Genomic DNA, 17,056 nt, shown 5'->3' with positions numbered 1-17,056 from the left:
ACTATAAATTTGCTCCAACCTTTCTTCTTGTATTACTAGTCATGGCTGGGCAAGAACAGCTTTCAGCACCTGGTGTTGCCATTTTTGATTGGCTGACCTGCCAAGTGGGCGGCACGGTGGCTCAGTGGTTAGCACCGCTGCCTCACAGCACCAGGGTCCCTGGTTCGATTCCAGCCTCGGGCGACTGTGTGGAGTTTGCACATTCTCCCCGTGTCTGTGTGGGTTTCCTCTGGGTGCTGCGGTTTCCTCCCACAGTCCAAAGATGTGCAAGTCAGGTGAATTGGCCATGCTAAATTGCCTGTAGTGATAGGTGCATTAGTCAGAGAGGGATGGGTTACTCCTCGGAGGGTCGGTGTGGACTGGGTGGGTCGAAGAGCCTGTTTCCACACTGTAGGGAATTTAATCTAATCTTTTCTTACAGACTTTTAAAAAGTCTGTCATCTCAAAACAGACTTTGTGTATATGAGTCATGAGTTGTGATTTTTTTAAAAAAATTGAGTTTGTAGAAGAAGAGGGTCAAACAATTTGGATATAGAAGAGAACAAAATCAATGCGATGCAGTAAATGGCAGTTTTTGAATGGTGACAGGCAAAAGGTTTTGCCCAAGAGTCAGTTCCTGGACTACTGCTTTTCTTTTGTACATTAGATTGCAAAGTAAAGATTTAAGATGTCAAAATTTAATGCTTCCAAACTTGGAGACATGACTGACAGTGGGGATCCGTACAAATCAGGGCAACAGGATGCAGATCGGTATTTAAAGCAAATAATATAAGCTGATCCTTTGATAGAAGAAATAAGAAGTGACTATATAGACTTAATAGCACCGTTCCAAATACTGCATAGGATCAGACGGATCTAGCATGTGGCCAGGATATTACATGGATGTCTGGATTAATAGTCGAGTGATAATGGCACTAGGCCATCACATCCTGGATGACTTAAGCTCCCAAATCCAGTGTTGCCTGTTCCCTAGTGGGCTCTACCACAAGCTGCTCCAAAAAAAATCATGCAGACATTCCACAAATCCTTGTCTTGCGATCTTCCGATTTTTCCAATTTTCCTGATTTTCCCAGTTTACTTGCATATAAAAATCCCCTGTAATTATTACAATGTGCCTTTCTTACATGCCTATTCTGTTTCCTGATTTTTATTTTGCCTCACATCCTCCAAGGCGGACCACACACAACTCCCATCAGAATTGTTTTTCCTTTACAGTTCATTAAGTCTACCCACATGGATTCTATGCCTTCCAATCCCATATTGCTTTACGGTATAAATTTAAATTTCATTTCTCCTTAACAAGGCAACCCCACCCCTGCACATCTGCCAGTCCTCTTCATAGGATGTGTATCCTTGTAAATTTAGTTCCCATCCCTGATCCCCTTGCAGCCACGTCTCTGTGCAAAATCAAAAAGAACAACTAAAAAGTTGATAATCTCTAGAATTCTACCTGAGCCAGGAGCTAATTGGCACAGGGTCAACAACATTTAAAGAAGCAAGTCTCAAAGATGTGGGAGAAATAGGTTTGAATTCATGGGACATTGACTGTAGCACTGGGGAAGGAGCACCAGTACAGTTCTTCAGTTGTTCTTTTTAGTTTACCCTCCAGCTGCTCATATTCTTTCCCCTTTTTACCGATTATTGTTGGTATCGACCTGGACCATAACAACAATTTGACCATGGTGGACCATGACATGACCATGGTGGAATTTGAATTCGATAAATATCTGGAATGAAGAACCTATGAGGACCATGAATCCATTATCAATTGTTGGAAAAACCCATCTGGTTCACTAATGTCCTTTAGGGAAGGAAGTTGCCATCTTTACCTGGTCTGGTTTACTTGTGACTCCAGACCCACAGCAATGTGGTTGATTCTTCACTACCCTCTGGGCAATTAGGGACAGGCAATAAATGCTGGCCTAGCCAGCGACACCCTCATCTCATGAATGAATAATAGGATTTTCATGGATATTTATCCTATCCATGCCCCTCATAATTTTGTAAACCTCTATAAGGTCACCCCTCAGCCACCGACACTCCAGGGAAAACAGCCCCAGCTTATTCAGCCCTCCCCCTACATCTCAAATCCTCCAACCCTGGTCACATCCTTGTAAATCTTTTCTGAACCCTTTCAAGTTTCACTGATAGGAAGGAGACCAGAATTGCATGTAATATTCCAAGAGTGGCCTAACCAATGTCCTGTACAGCCGCAACGTGACCTCTCAACTCCTGTACTCAATACTTTGACCAATAAAGGAAAGCATACCAAATGCAGCCTTCACTATTCTCTCTACCTGTGACTCTACTTTCAAGGATCTATGAACCTGCACTTCAATGTCTCTTCATTCAGCAACACTCCCGAGGACCTTACCATTAAGTGTAGAAGTCCTGCTAAGATTTGCTTTCCCAAAATGCAACACCTCACATTTATCTAAATTAAACTCCATCTACCATTTCTCAGCCCATTGGCCCATCTGATCCCATTGTAATCTGAGGTAACCTTCTTCACTGTCCACCACACCTCCAATTTTGGTGTCATCTGTAAACTTACTAACTGTACCTCTTATGCTCGCGTCCAAATCATTTATATAAATGAAGTAGTGGACCCTGCACTGATCCTTGTGGCACTCTACTGGTCACAGGCCTCCAGACTGAAAACCAACTCTCCACCACCACCCTCTCTCTCTTCTACCTTTGACCCAGTTCTGTATCCAAATGGCTAGTTCTCCCTGTATTCCGTGAGATCTAACCTTGCCAACCAGTCTCCCATGAGGAATCTTGTCGAATGCATTACTGAAGTCCGTATAGGTCACATCTGCCGCTCTACCCTCATCAATTCTCTTTGTTATTTCTTCAAAAAACTCAATCAATGAGACATGATCTCCCACGCACAAAGCCATGTTGACTATCCTTAATCAATTCTTCCCTCTTCAAATACATGTACATCCTGTCCCTCAGGATTCCCTCCAACAACTTGCCCACCAGCGGCATCCATTCCTGAAACAAGCTTGGCATTCCAGACTTTTGTTAATAGTGACATGAAAATTTCACCAGGTGCGATGCTGGGACATTAACCCATGTCATCAGACCATGAACATTGGCTCCTTCTGAATTATGAGGTTAACGACATGTACAGCACCACCATTTCCCTCTCACTGCTTTGTGTCGCTGCCTTCTCTGAGTTGGTCATCTTGAATGTTCTTGGAGAACTCAAGGATTTAAAAGAGGAGTGATGATTAATTTTCCTTCGAAATCACGTCACTCGTGATAAACTGGCTGGCAGCTCCAGGCAGGTCACTGGGGTATTAAAAACAAGGCAGAAAGTGGCTGAAGGAGAGAGACGTTTAAAGGGGGACTGCCCTGGCTTGTTAGGTCCCATTTTTTTTCCTTTGCCCGCTACTATTTGTAACGTGGCCTGGAGAGACCCACCGAGGGAGAGAAGTGATTGTTGTCAGTTGCTGATGAAAAAGAGCTGCAATGTTTTCGGTGCTGAAGTATTACATTAGCTAAAAAGTAAATTAATTGGAATTTCATTAGTGTTGTGTAAAACTACTTATTTGCAGAATGAGTAACCTGTTTGTATTTGCTTCTTGGTTAATCATTCTATTTTGTTGCTTCCAACTAAACAATGAGACAGATACATTTTAGCTGTAATTACTCTTTCACAACCAGTTAATTGTTTTGAATTTTGCAGTATCTTCTTGCACTGTGCATCATTGTAAATGGTGTCATCCAGTATGCACAGTATTACCAATACATTGTCTGATTGTAATAACAAGAGCTTTCTTTTCTGGCTGATGTACGATAAAGCAATCGTACAAGTTATCACGACACGATGTTGAGTTTATGCAGAAGATCTGATCCGATTATAGTCTGTTCGGCATACGAAATACCTCCAAAATTGAGGACTCGAAATGACCCTCACAATTCTTGAGTGAGTTGAAATATCATTGCTAATTTAAAGTGTTTTTTGTGTTTTTATAGCCTAAAGTACCAAAGGCTAAGAAAGGGCCAGAACATAAAGTTATCCATCCGTACAGTAGGAAGGCTGCCCAGATGGTTCGGGAAACGCACAAACAGGAAAAAAAGGACAAGTATGTAATTGTGTGGTGTTGAAGTCATTAAGAGATTGTTATGTGAAACACTAGTAAGCATTTTTTAAATATCAAATGTGTTTTTCCTAGTTTCTCTTTCATATGTGGGACTGTTAATCAATAACCTCACTGTCTTGCTGAAAATTGCGTACCTTATCTATACCAAAACTGCAGTTGATGCTGGGCATGTTAAAGTTTATCATGCAAAATTTTTGAGAGAAGGTATCTTGTGTTTTTCTATGGAATATTATCTGAAAGATATTATATTAGTTAGAAAAAGCAATCCCTTGACCTTTCATTAGTCTTTTAAAGGACTCGGACAAGACATTTCCCTGAGAAATGAAGCAAAGAATAACTGTCATCTTTCTGAGTTGAAACAGACGCAGTTTGTGCACATGCTCTTTCTCTCTTGTACATTGATATATGTAGCTTCCAGTATGTGCAAGTACACCATACTGCAAATCAGTTGTCGTTAATTTTTTAAATATCAGAATTATTGTTTGACTGTCAGGGAGGCAATGGCCTCGTGGTATGATCGCTGGACTGTTAATCCAGAGACTCAGCTAACGTTCTGGAGACCCGGGTTCGAGCCCTGCCATGGCAGATAGTGGAATTTGAATTCAGTTAAAAAATCTAGTCTAATGGTGACCATGAATCCATCGTCAATAGTCCGGGAAAGCCCATCTGGTTCACTAATGTCCTTTGGGAAAGAAAACTGCCATCCTTACCTGGTTTGGCCGACATGTGACTCCAGACCCACAGCAGTGTGGCTGAGTTTCAATTGTGCTCTGGGCAATTAAGAATTGGCAATAAATGCCGCCTAGCTAGTGATGCCTTCATGCCATGAATGAATAAAGAGAAACAAATTAAGCAAATGTTGTCCAATAACAGAATCAAAACTAATGTTAGATACTTTGTCACAAGTTTTGCAACGATGGTCTGGTTGGCTACAGTCAGTACCTGTGGCTAATGAATGTTGAAGATGGTGGCTCAAGACTAAGTCCATGAGGCTACTTTTTCCTGGATGCTGTCAAGCTGCTTGACTGTTGGAGCTGCACTTATCCATGCAAGTTATTCCAGTACATGTCTGACTTGTGGATGGTGGACAGGCTTTGAGTAGATTGGCCATGAGTACGTCACTTCAGAATCCCTGGTCTCTGTGTTGAGACCATCACTTTAAGTTTTCCTTTTCCAGTTTGCAATTAAAAGCTGAAGTTGAGAATTGACCTTTGAACTGCAGCTTGTTTTCCAAACAGACCAACAGACAGATGAGTGCTGTTGGGAACAGACCTGGGAAGATAATGCAGGTTAAGTACTGCTGTAAGGAAACTGTAGATGATTCATAGAGTCCCTACAGTGTGAAAGAGGCCATTTGGTCTATCAAGTCTGCACTGACCTTCCGAAGAGCATTGCACTCAGACCCAGGCACCCATCATATCCCTGTAACCTGCATGTACCAAGGCTGGTCCACCCAGCCTACCCCAACCCTGGATATTATGGGGCAATTTAACATGGCCAATCTACCTAACCTGTCCATCTTTGGAATGTGGGAAAAAATTGGAGGACCTGGTGGAAACCCACACAGAAGAAGAGGAAGAATATGCAAACTCTACGCTGGTAAGTCACCTCAGGCTGGAATTGAACTCCAGTCCTTGACACTGTGAGGCAGCAGAGCTAACCTTGCCACCCATGACAGATTCAACACTGAAACATTGCTATTGTTGTAATTCCAGTTTACTCCCTTCTGCAGTTTAAAAACCTTGGTTGCATTGCTGCCCTTTAAGCTGCAGAGACTGTACCACAGAATCTACAGAATTTTGGAAGATGATAAGCATTGCTTCAAATGGTCAGCTTTAATACCCTGGGATGTAGATTCTCAAGTCCTGGATATTTAAACCATTATACCATAAGACATAGGAGCAGAAATTAGGTCATTCAGCCCATCAAGTCTGTTCTTCCATTCAGTCATGGCTGATAAGTTTCTCAAACCCATTCTCCCACTTTCTCCCTGTAACCCTTGAACCCCTTGCTTCTCAAGAACCTATTTATCTCAGTCTTTAATATACTCAATGACCTAGCCTCCACAATGTTCTGTGGCAATGAATTCCATAGATTCACCACTCTCTGGCTGAAGAAGTTTCTCCTCATCTCTGTTCTAAAAGGTCTCCCCTTTACTCTAAGGCTATGCCCTCGGTTCCTAGTCTCTCCTATCAATGGAAACTTATGGCCAGTTCATTCAGTATTCTGTATGTTTCAGTTTGATCTCCCCTTATCCTTCTAAACTTCATCAATTATAAACCCAGGGTCCTCAAACTGTTAAGCTCATATGTTAAGCTTTTCTTTCCTGGGACCATTCTCATGAACCTTCTCTGAACATGCTCCCAGGGTCATTGCATCCTTCCTGAGATATGGGGCCCAAAACTGTGCACAATACTCTAAATGTGGTCTGACTAGAGCCTTACAGAGCCTCAGAAGTACATCCCTACTTTTATATTCAGGTCCTCTCAAAACAAATGCAAAGATTACATTTGCCTTCCTAAATACTAACTCAACCTGCAAGTTTACCTTGAGAGAATTCTGGACTAGAACTCCCAAGTGTCTCTGCACTTGAGACTTCTGAATCTTCTCCCCATTTAGAAAGTAGTGCATGCCTCTGTTTTTACTACCAAAGTGCATGACCTCACACTTTCCCACAGTGGACTCCATCTGCCACCTTGCCCACTCTCCTAACCTGTCCAAATCCTTCTGCAGCCTCCCTGCCTCCTCGATGCTGCCTGTTGTTAGCTTCCAATCTGTTAATTTCTCCACTATTTGTTTTAACCAATAGGAATCTCCATCACTATCCCTTTCTGAATAGGCCTTTTCTTCTCCGGGAATTATTTGTGTCTTCTGTGAAATTATTAAATTGTTGTGCTATTTCCTTTTCCGCTTTCAATTTTCCAGCTTCAGACTATACCTGTGCTAATCCTCTAACCTATGTAGTTTTTACATACTATTTGAAGTTTGCTTTTATGTTTCATGCAAGTATATTCTCATTTCTGTATTCCCCTCTTAATCTATGTCTTGGTGTTCTTTTGCTCAGTTATAAACTACCCCCAGTTCACAGGCTTGCTGATTTTTCTAGCAATGTTTTATGACTCTGTTTTAGATCTAATGCTGTCCTCAATTTTGTTTGTTAGCCATGGTTGGGCCACTTGTGTTTTAATTTTGGACCTGAAAGGAACATACAACCGTTGCAATGCATGCAATTGTTCCATAGTTATTAGCAATTTGTCAATGATGGCACTGTAATGAGATTAGCCAATCTATGGCAGCCAACTTACACCTCATACCTTGGCCGTTTAGATTTGTTTAGATTTAGGAACCAGGCTATGGATTAGACTACTTGAATTTCTATCCATTGAATGTTATGGCCCATTCTTCCTGAAAGGAACTTGCACAAAATTATTAATTAAGCTCTTTGCATTCCAAAACACCCAATCTCGGAAAGCTTGTTCCCTCATTGATTGCTGAATGTACTTGGCTAAATACACTCCAGGAATTCATAAGTGGTATGCCCAGTCTATTGGTAGATTAAAACACCTCTGATTATTGTAACACCCTTATATGCTTCTCTAATTTCCCATTTAATGCCACCCTCTATCTTACCACTACTGTTTTGAGACAACATCTAGTCATGTTTCACACCCCTCATGTAAAATCCAGACTGACTCTATATTTAGCTTTTTGTTCCTTCCTTGCTTTCTCACCATTGTACTGTTTTCATTCTTATTAACAATGCCACCCCACCTCCATTCATTTTGTCCTTCCTAAATACTGAATACTCTTGGATATTCCGTTCTCAGCCTGGGCATCTCTCAGACATGTCTCTGTAATTGCAATTATATCATACCAGTTTCCAACTATTTGCACTGTTCATTTATTCATCTTATTGTGAGTGGCCTGGCATTTGGACATGGTGCCTTTTTAGATTTTTTCCTTTTTAAACAGCTTTCCAATTTTTTTTGCATTATAGGCCTATCTGCCCTTGTTTACTGTGCCTTCACTTTTGTTTTCTAGCTTTCATTTCTTTCTTTGCACCCTTGCTAAAATCTCTGACTCAGGTTCTCATCAACCTGCCACTGTAGCTTAATCTTTTAATCTGTCAGTTTAAAAGATTTTTAAAATATAAAATACTATTAGAGTCATAGAGATGTACAGCATGGAAACAGACCCTTCGGTCCAAACCGTCCATGCCGACCAGATATCCCAACCCAATCTAGTCCCACCTGCCAACACCCGGCCCATATCCCTCCAAACACTTCCTATTCATATACCCATCCAAATGCCTCTTAAATGTTGCAATTGTACTCGCTTCCACCACTTCCTCTGGCAGCTCATTCCACGCACATACCACCCACTGTGTGAAAAAGTTGCCCCTTTAGGTCTCTTTTATATCTTTCCCCTCTCACCCTAAACCTATGCCCTCTAGTTCTGGACTCCCACACCCTAGGGAAAAGACTTTGCCTATTTATCCTATCCATGCCCCTCATCATTTTGTAAACCTCTAAGGTCACCCCTCAGCCTCCGCGCTCCAGGGAAACAGCCCCAGCCTGTTCAGCCTTTCCCTATAGCTCAAATCCTCCAACCCAGGCAACATCCTTGTAAATCTTTTCTGAACCCTTTCAAGTTTCACAACATCTTTCCAATAGCAAGGAGACCAGAACTGCAAACAACATTCCAACAGTGGCCTAACCAATGTCCTGTACAGCCGCAACATGACCTCCCAACTCTTGTACTCAATGCTCTGACCAATAAAGGAAAGCATACCAAACGCCTTCTTCACTATCCTATCTACCTGCGACTCCACTTTCAAGGAGCTATGAACCTGCACTCCAAGGTCTCTTTGTTCAGCAACACTCCCTCGGACCTTACCATTAATTAATTTTTTTGACAACAATTGGAATCCCTCACATCATTTTGCTTAATCTCAGTCATCCTTAATCATGGAGTCTGTATGGTCAGGGATGCATAAGTGACTTCCCCCAAATGGTGAACTTATGATTGCAATTAAATTGTTGTATATGCTGTGGGCCTTGTTTTTGAAGAAACTCAGGGATGGAGTAGAGAGGGAAGTAATGAAATCTATGAGAAACTTATCAAGGCCATCATCCCAGTAGAATACTTCCCCTCTCTCTCTGTTTTTAATTCAAACACAGGAAATGGGCATTACAGGTTCGGCCAACGTTTACTGTTTGTCCCAAATTGCCCAGAAGGCAGTTTTGAGTCAACCATATTGCTGTGGGTCTGGAGTTACATAAGGGCCAGACCAGGTACGAACAGCAGTTTCCTTCCCTAAAAGTCGGAAGGCTTTTCCACCAATCAGCAATGGTTTCACATTAGTCTTTAAATATCAGATTTTTTTTGAGTTCCATAATCTGCCATGGCAGAATTCAAAACCCAGAACTTGGCGTGGGTCTCTGTATTACTAGACCACTGGCAATACCACTCGGCCACTGCTCGTTCACAATAGGACAGCATTATTTTTTGACAGCATTCCTTCAACATGCATCCTCATCCCATTCTGAATGGAGATGTAGAAGAAAATGGAGCAACATAGCTGTTGGTGACATTAGATAAAGTGGATTTGGGCTAAGGTCGTATATATATATTTCTGTTTTGTACAGCACTATCATATAAACCTTTGACAACTGGCATAATTTAATTCTCTCCCATGTTTTCCCTATCTGAAAGGCAGCATTATTAATATCCCTGTGATCCCTGACACTTCACTAATATAGTCATTATTTGGGGCTCTGGTTGGACAGAAAATTTCACCAGATGATCGGGCACTGTTAATAAGCTTGATCTTTATCAATTTTATTGTATTTGTGCCGTCATTGCACATCAATGTACATGATTGGGAAGACTGGGTGAATTTTCCTCCTCTGTTCTCTCGTGCTGTTGTTGAAAACCTGTCATCATTAATTAACCAAGCTACCATGTAATGAAATGAAACCTAGAACGGTTCTGATTTTCTTAGTTGAGTTTAATATCAAACCGTGCACCTACTGTTGGGAAAGCTGTGTATCTTAATAGTCAGGAATTAAACAATGTTCAGAAACCTTTTTGATCTGTTTTGCCTATACACTTAATTGTAAAATCTTGAAATTATTAACTGTAGAACATACATAATTAATTGTTAAATAAATACTGAGAAGCCTCGATTATCCGGCATTTGATTAGTCGAATATTGGATTATCCGGCAAGATCATAAGTTTCGGATGATTGGCTAAACTATGTTATCTGGCATTTGATTATCCAGAATTTGATTAACTGAACAAAATACTCCCCGCCCGAATCCTTTGGATATTCGAGGTTCCTCTGTATTGCTTGTGCCACGTCTAAGTAGAGTAGCATGCCAGAAATCAGGTCCCACTACTCCCTTATCATCACCAAAGTTAAAGATTTTAAAATATGTGTAAAGGTTCCCCAGTTAGCCTGACTTTCATACGCAGGTTGACAGAAAGCATGGCAGAAGTTACTATTTATTACAAATAATTGACTGAAGCCAAAACAAATCAATTATGAACCATTGACACAGATTAAAACTCTAGTCTCCTTATAAACTCCCCTCTTATACACAAGCACGAGGGCACACACACAAACACCCTCCCCGCCCCCAAGAGAGGCAGGTCAGTGAGTCCTGGGTGGGATTAGTCCAAAGGTCGGAATACTGCTTTTCTTGTAGTCTTTCCCCGGATGCTTCCACTGGTATGCAAGAGGCACGGGGTTGCTTTTTCACTGACGAATGATCTCTGACTGATCAATTAGAAGTTCCAGCTTACCGCAACAGCTGAAGGAAAGCTGAACTGGTTTTCTTCAGGATTAAAGTGGCTTTTATTGCAGAGAATGGAGCTAGCCCCTGTTATGGTGGCGATCTGATTGCTTTTCTGTATCTTGTTCGCTGTCCAAGCTGTAAAGCAACAGCCACTTTGTAACCACCTCAAGCAGGCAGCTGTGTAAATGGTGCTGACGATGACTGTCAGGTTTAGATTAGATTAGATTAGATTACTTACAGTGTGGAAACAGGCCCTTCGGCCCAACAAGTCCACACCGCCCCGCCGAAGCGTAACCCACCCTTACCCCTACATCTACATCTACATCTATCCCTTACCTTACACTACGGGCAATTTAGCATGGACCAATCCACCTGACCTGCACATCTTTGGAGTGTGGGAGGAAACCGGAGCACCCGGAGGAAACCCACGCAGACACGGGGAGAACGTGCAAACTCCACACAGTCAGTCGCCTGAGGCGGGAATTGAACCCGGGTCTCTGGCGCTGTGAGGCAGCAGTGCTAGGTTATTTGCAGTTAAAACATGCAGCACTCCAACAGCATTCCTTGCTTTTAAAAGAGTTACTTTCTCATTTTGGACCACAATTAGAAATACCGGGAAAAAGTAAAAAGATGTGGTCTTTTCACTTGATCTAACTGTTAGCTGTATTCTTCCCTTCTGTTGGAATAGCATTATGCTCAGAAATCTGATTAGTTCTGCTGCTGGTGAATAAGCCATTGTCCTCCCACAACCACCACCAAGATTTAAGCACTTGAACAGGAGCATAAGTACACCACAGATGCATATTTACCACTTTTTTCCCAAGCCCATTGGTGGCTTAACCCTAGTGGATTATTTTGGAACAAAAGATTTTGAATGCCATCAGTTACGTTGTGACAAAATGTCTTAAGAAACTGCTGTCATTTTGCAATGTAATATCTTTTCTTAAAATCTTCTATCCAGGATAAAGAGTGGAAAGGCGATACGTCTGAACATAATTGGTGAGTAATAAAATTGTAGGGTGGGGATGAAAATGGAAGGTGATTGTAAAATTTGAAGTTGGGGAACCTTTGGGACTTCAGCTTTATAGCTGCAGTCAATGGTTTGCTTGCCTTTTTGAGATTTGTGTTGTGCAATGGCAAAGTTACTTGTGTTGCAGACTTCAATACTAGCAGACCGGTACACTTTTTTTCGCAGTATAAATATTTGCATACTGTTGTGCTTTCAAGTGCACAAATTTCAAAACTTGGTTCTCCAGATTCTTGTCTGATATTATGGTCCCTTGCCGTTGTACTGAATGTAGTGCTGGATTCATTTTTCAAGTAGCTGGTTCTTCTCAAAGTCAATGCATTAACCTAACTTACACAGATGATTTCCCAATTTTCAAAGATTCAGTGCTAAATTAAATCTCTCAGAAAACAGTCGGATGATTATCTCGGAAAATGATTGTAGTAATAAGCTTCTAATTAGGCAGATGGGCAATTAAATAGCTCATGAAGAATTGAGAGGATTAACTATTATTCAGAGGAAGTTGCATCTCTTGGCAAGCTTCCTCCAATAGCAGAAATCATAATTGATTCAGTTCGCTCCTCAGTTCCAAATTTTTTGAAGGTAAGAATATATTAACACTTGTTCAGACCATTTATATGGTTCTCCTTATCCCCAACTCCCTGCCTTGTAAGACTTTAAATAAGTTAAGAAGAAGCCACTATCAGAGTATAAATTATTTGGCTTAATTAAATTAATATCTTTTGCAGGCAAAATGGTCATTTCCCCTTTGAATTTTTCTTGGGTTCTCAAGACATACACTGGAATTAAGATAGATATTTCCTTATTTTGTAAATAGGTTTTTGCTGAGCTCAAGAGCTGCCTAATCTGCCTAGCTTTCAAATAATGTTGGAATTTTACTTCTGAACAGTGAGTGGTTTATCCTGCTAAAACAATCCTGGATACTGGTGTGAGTTTCATTGCTAAATTCATTTTGTTTATTTCCATAAACTGTTGATAGGGATGATGAACTATATTCAAATATGTGTTAAAGTCCTGATATTATTTTGCCAAATTCATCTGTTTTCCTAATTGGAAACACTTTGTTTTTTGATACAGGTGAAAAGCTGTTGTGGTTTCAAAGCAACCTAGAGCCTAACAAGACTGAGTACAGTAAGCAAGAAGCCTGTGAGATAATAGAAAAGTAAGAGAGAGTTTGGATAAGTTTCAGAATGTTACTCCTTTAGCTCGAAGTGAAGCTGCAACTGGATGGTGCAGCACATTAGCACACCTTTGCTCCAAGAGCTGCCACACAAATCATTTACGTATTTCTTACTTTCTTGGGTTCTTATTATTTTGTCGAAAAGTAGATGCAACTTTTGTTGACAATAGCTTTAATTTTCCAAAAAAATGCCTGAAATGGAAAACCAGAACCAGATTGAAACTGTTAACAAAACTTTGAACTTTGCATAAGTCGATATCTTCTTTGTTTAAAGTGTGGGGGGAATCCCTAGCTCATTTTGGTGACAGAGATCAAGAAATTGGAAGAGTTGCCCAGCTCAGAACTAGTGAGTCAAAGTTTGCCAGGGACTGTCTGTCTAAAGCCAGGACAAGAAGTATAGAGTTATTTAGGAATTAGGATATCCTGATTTTTAAATCACTGGGCACAAATGCAGCATTCCTAAGTTTGCACAGAGTTGTCCACAGTATGAGGTTTTGAATGAAAGCTGAAACATTGCTTAACCAAGAGCTCACTGAATAATCTCTATAAACGTTTGAGTCTTGATGAAAAGCTGAAACAGTGAGGATAAATTAAAGTAAATTCTGGAGAGCTGAATTGCAAAAGGAGTGAATATATTGGTAAGTCTTAGCAAACTGGGCAGCATGATGGCTCTGTAGTTAGCACTACTACCTCACAGTGCCAGGGACCCGGGTTTGATTCCAGCCTCGGGCAGCTATCTGTGTGGAGTTTGCAGATGGGTTTCCTCCGGGTGCTCTGGTTTCCTCCCACAATCCAACGATGCGCGGGTCAGGTGAACCAGCCATGCTGAGTTGCCCATAGTGTTAGGTGCATTAGTTAAGGGTAATTATAGGGTAGGGGAATAGATCTGGGCAGGTTACTCTTTGAAGAGTCGCTGTGGACTTGTTGAGCTGAAGGGCCTGTTTCCATACGGTAGGGAATCAAATCTAAAAAAAGGTTTTAGTGTTAGGTGTTAGTTCTTGTTTTGCTTATTTTTTTAATGCAGCAAAGGTTATTTTCTTAAGAAATGGTATCTTCTCTGATTTATTTTAGTCAATTATTGGCTGTTTGAATGTCTGTTTTAACAGTAATGGCCTCTGCAGATGTTTCAGTAATAAGTAGGATAATTTAGGACAGTGTAATTTTAAATTTAATTTTAAAATGCAGGCCACAATGCTTTCTGAGTTTGAGCAGAGATTTTGTAGACTGACATGGAATGGTGCTTGCTGTTCATTACGCTTAGAACCTCCCTTTTTGTTGACTCTTGAGCGACAACTTAGTGAAGAAGCGAAAGGACAATATTCCATTTACTGCAAGTCTGAGGTAAAAGCAGTATGTGTGAAGAGAATGACTGCTAACATGTGGCTTGTTATATAACCAGTTCTGGTGAAAGTGAGGCAATACTCTTGTCCACTGACTATGCAACATTCACAAGCATGTTTCTTAGGGAGTCACCAAAAGTGTTTAGAAACAAAATCAGCAATTGCTAGAAAATCTGCGTTGAGTATAAGAATTGGGACGTTATGTCATGGCTGCACAGACATTGTTGAGGCCACTTTTAGAATACCATGTTCAATTCTGGTCTCTCTGCTATCGCAAAGATGTTGTTAAACTTAACAGTTTAGAGAAGATTGAGAAGGATGTTGCTGGGATTGGAAGGTTTGAGGTAAAGGGAGAGGCTGAGTGGGCTGGGGCTATTTTACTTGGAATGTTGGAGGCTGAAGGTGACCTTATAGAGGTTTATAAAATTATGCGGGAACGGATAGGGTGAATAGCCAAAGTCGTCTTCCCGGAGTAAGAGAGTTCAAAACTAGAGGGCACCGATTTAATGTGAAAGGTGAAAGATTTCAAAGGTACCTGAGGGGCAACATGTATAGGACAAGCTGTCAGAGGAAATGGTGCAATTACAACATTTTAAAAGCATTTGAAAGGATACGTGAATAGGAAGGGTTTAGAGGGATATGGGCCAAATCCTGGCAAATGGGACTATTATTGGTGTAGGATATCTGTTCGGCGCAGGTGAGTTGGACCGAAGGGTCTGTTTCTGTGCTATATAATTCTATGACTCTAGATCTCAGCAGGTTTGGTAGCATCTGTGGAGATAAAACAGAGCTAATGTTTCAGGTCCAGTGACCATTCTTCAAAAGCTTCAGAGCCTTCCTTCTGAGTTTTCCCCGCAATTTTGATTTTGTTTCTGATTTCGAGCACCTGCAGTTCTTTGGGTTTTTTTTTAACTAAAAGGGTTTAGGTCAGTTTAAAATATTGAACTGAATTTTGTGTTGATGAGAATGGTGAAACTGACAATGCTAACTGTCATTTTGGAATAAATCAGACAGGAATTTCAGGCTGCACATGCAAAATTCAGAAAGATCCCATTTTGTAGTTGCCAGAAATGGTTAAGACTGGTGCACACAGTAATAGCACATCTTTAATATGATAAATTTTAATTATTGAAAGACCACTTCCCTGAAAGCATAATTTTGCAATTTTAGAGATTTGACTTGTTATTATTTGGTATTGGGAATGTTAAAATAAATGTTTTTATGTTTTCTGTTAATCTTATTCCTCTTGATTGCCATTTTCTCAGTCTTCTGCTTTATATATATGCTTTAAGCCTAGTTTCCCCATTCTGCTTTATACTTCCTACTTTAATTGACAGATTGGCTGAATGTTGGGTTGGCATTGTTGCAATACAAGGCTGTAGGGTATCTAATCTGAACACAGGTGGCTCGAGTGAAGTAGAGGGGTTCTGAAGGTCTAATCATGGTCATGGGGAGCATTGGAAAGTAGATCATAGTTGGGGAGAATGATGGCACTTATTGAGATTTGATTCCGGACTTGGGGGCAGCAGGCAGATTACCGCCTGCCTCCTGGCCAAAAACATGGCTCCAATGGCATCTGTTGGTTGGATTTGCCCATTCTCGCCTGCTGAGATTTCCAAGTGCAGGGAAAGTAACTACTGTGCAATCATGCAGTTTCATTACAATATTTACGCGGCCAACCCATCTCCCATGAGCAAATGAGTTGTCTGCTCCGAGTTCTACTTCTATCAAAACTGGAAATTCATTGGTTCAAGGAGATTTTGGTTCCCTTTCAAATTTCTTGCTTTTTAACTTCCCACCTGAACTAAGCCAGTCCATTTATTTGTGGCTTAACATTTCCCTTCGTTAAAGAGCGTCAGTGCTGTTTGAACTATACTCAATTACTCTGCTGAGGGAACATACTGGGTCAGGCACCAGATTACAACAAATCTGCTCAAAATCTTGCTGAATCCTTTTGGGCACATTCCGTACAGTGAAATGTAAGGCTAATTCTGCAGAATGTATTATGACATATGATTTTTCACTTAGAAATCTGACTTGTATCCTACTCCAGGTATTTGCACAGGTTCGATTCTGAGTTAGAACAAATTGAATTGGCGAATACTATCAAAGGCAGACAAGGAAGACAGCATGAAGCTCGGGAAGCTGTTCTCAAGCACAGCATTGAACGTGAGAGAACTTTGTATGAAGAAAATGGAATAGGTATGAACGCTTAATTTGTTGCAATGTCAGTCCTCTCCTATAAATCTTTTTTGCTATTTTGGTAAGTTTCAAAGTTCGTTGGAGTGTGGCTTTCTGAAGGTGACCACAAGGGCAAGGGTGATTTTGAGTTTTGTCTTTAATTATATTGTGCCCTAATTTCATAAGGTTAGGAAGGTAGGTTAAACCAGTCACTTTCTTGAGCATGTTTGACTGTCTTCTAAATCATGGCTGTTCTGGACCACAAGTTCATTAATTTTTCTCTGTAACCCTTGATACTACCACTGAAGAACAAAATAAAAAGTGTTTTAAAAGCCAGGCGAGGTGTTTTGTCCTGCTGGGTGTCTTCAGCACTCCAGTCAATATACTATTAGGGTCTTTTGCTTTTGCAAT

At 40.8% G+C, this 17,056-nt stretch overlaps 1 protein-coding gene across 1 annotated transcript in view; it reads left to right on the top strand.

Moving 5' to 3' along the window:
- tma16 (translation machinery associated 16 homolog) overlaps nt 1-17,056 on the top strand; it is a 48,324-nt gene that overhangs the window by 5,811 nt on the left and 25,457 nt on the right. Inside the window, exons 2-5 of the mRNA XM_072571999.1 lie at nt 3,988-4,097; nt 11,879-11,916; nt 13,022-13,106; nt 16,518-16,666. Of these exons, the coding sequence (XP_072428100.1) occupies nt 3,988-4,097; nt 11,879-11,916; nt 13,022-13,106; nt 16,518-16,666 (382 nt within the window). The remainder of the gene's footprint in view (nt 1-3,987; nt 4,098-11,878; nt 11,917-13,021; nt 13,107-16,517; nt 16,667-17,056) is intronic.

This window comes from Chiloscyllium punctatum, chromosome 1 (assembly GCF_047496795.1).
Source record: "Chiloscyllium punctatum isolate Juve2018m chromosome 1, sChiPun1.3, whole genome shotgun sequence".
NCBI lineage: Eukaryota > Metazoa > Chordata > Chondrichthyes > Orectolobiformes > Hemiscylliidae > Chiloscyllium > Chiloscyllium punctatum.
Note: the sequence above shows the minus strand (reverse complement) of the source record. Positions and strands in the feature narration are given on the sequence as shown.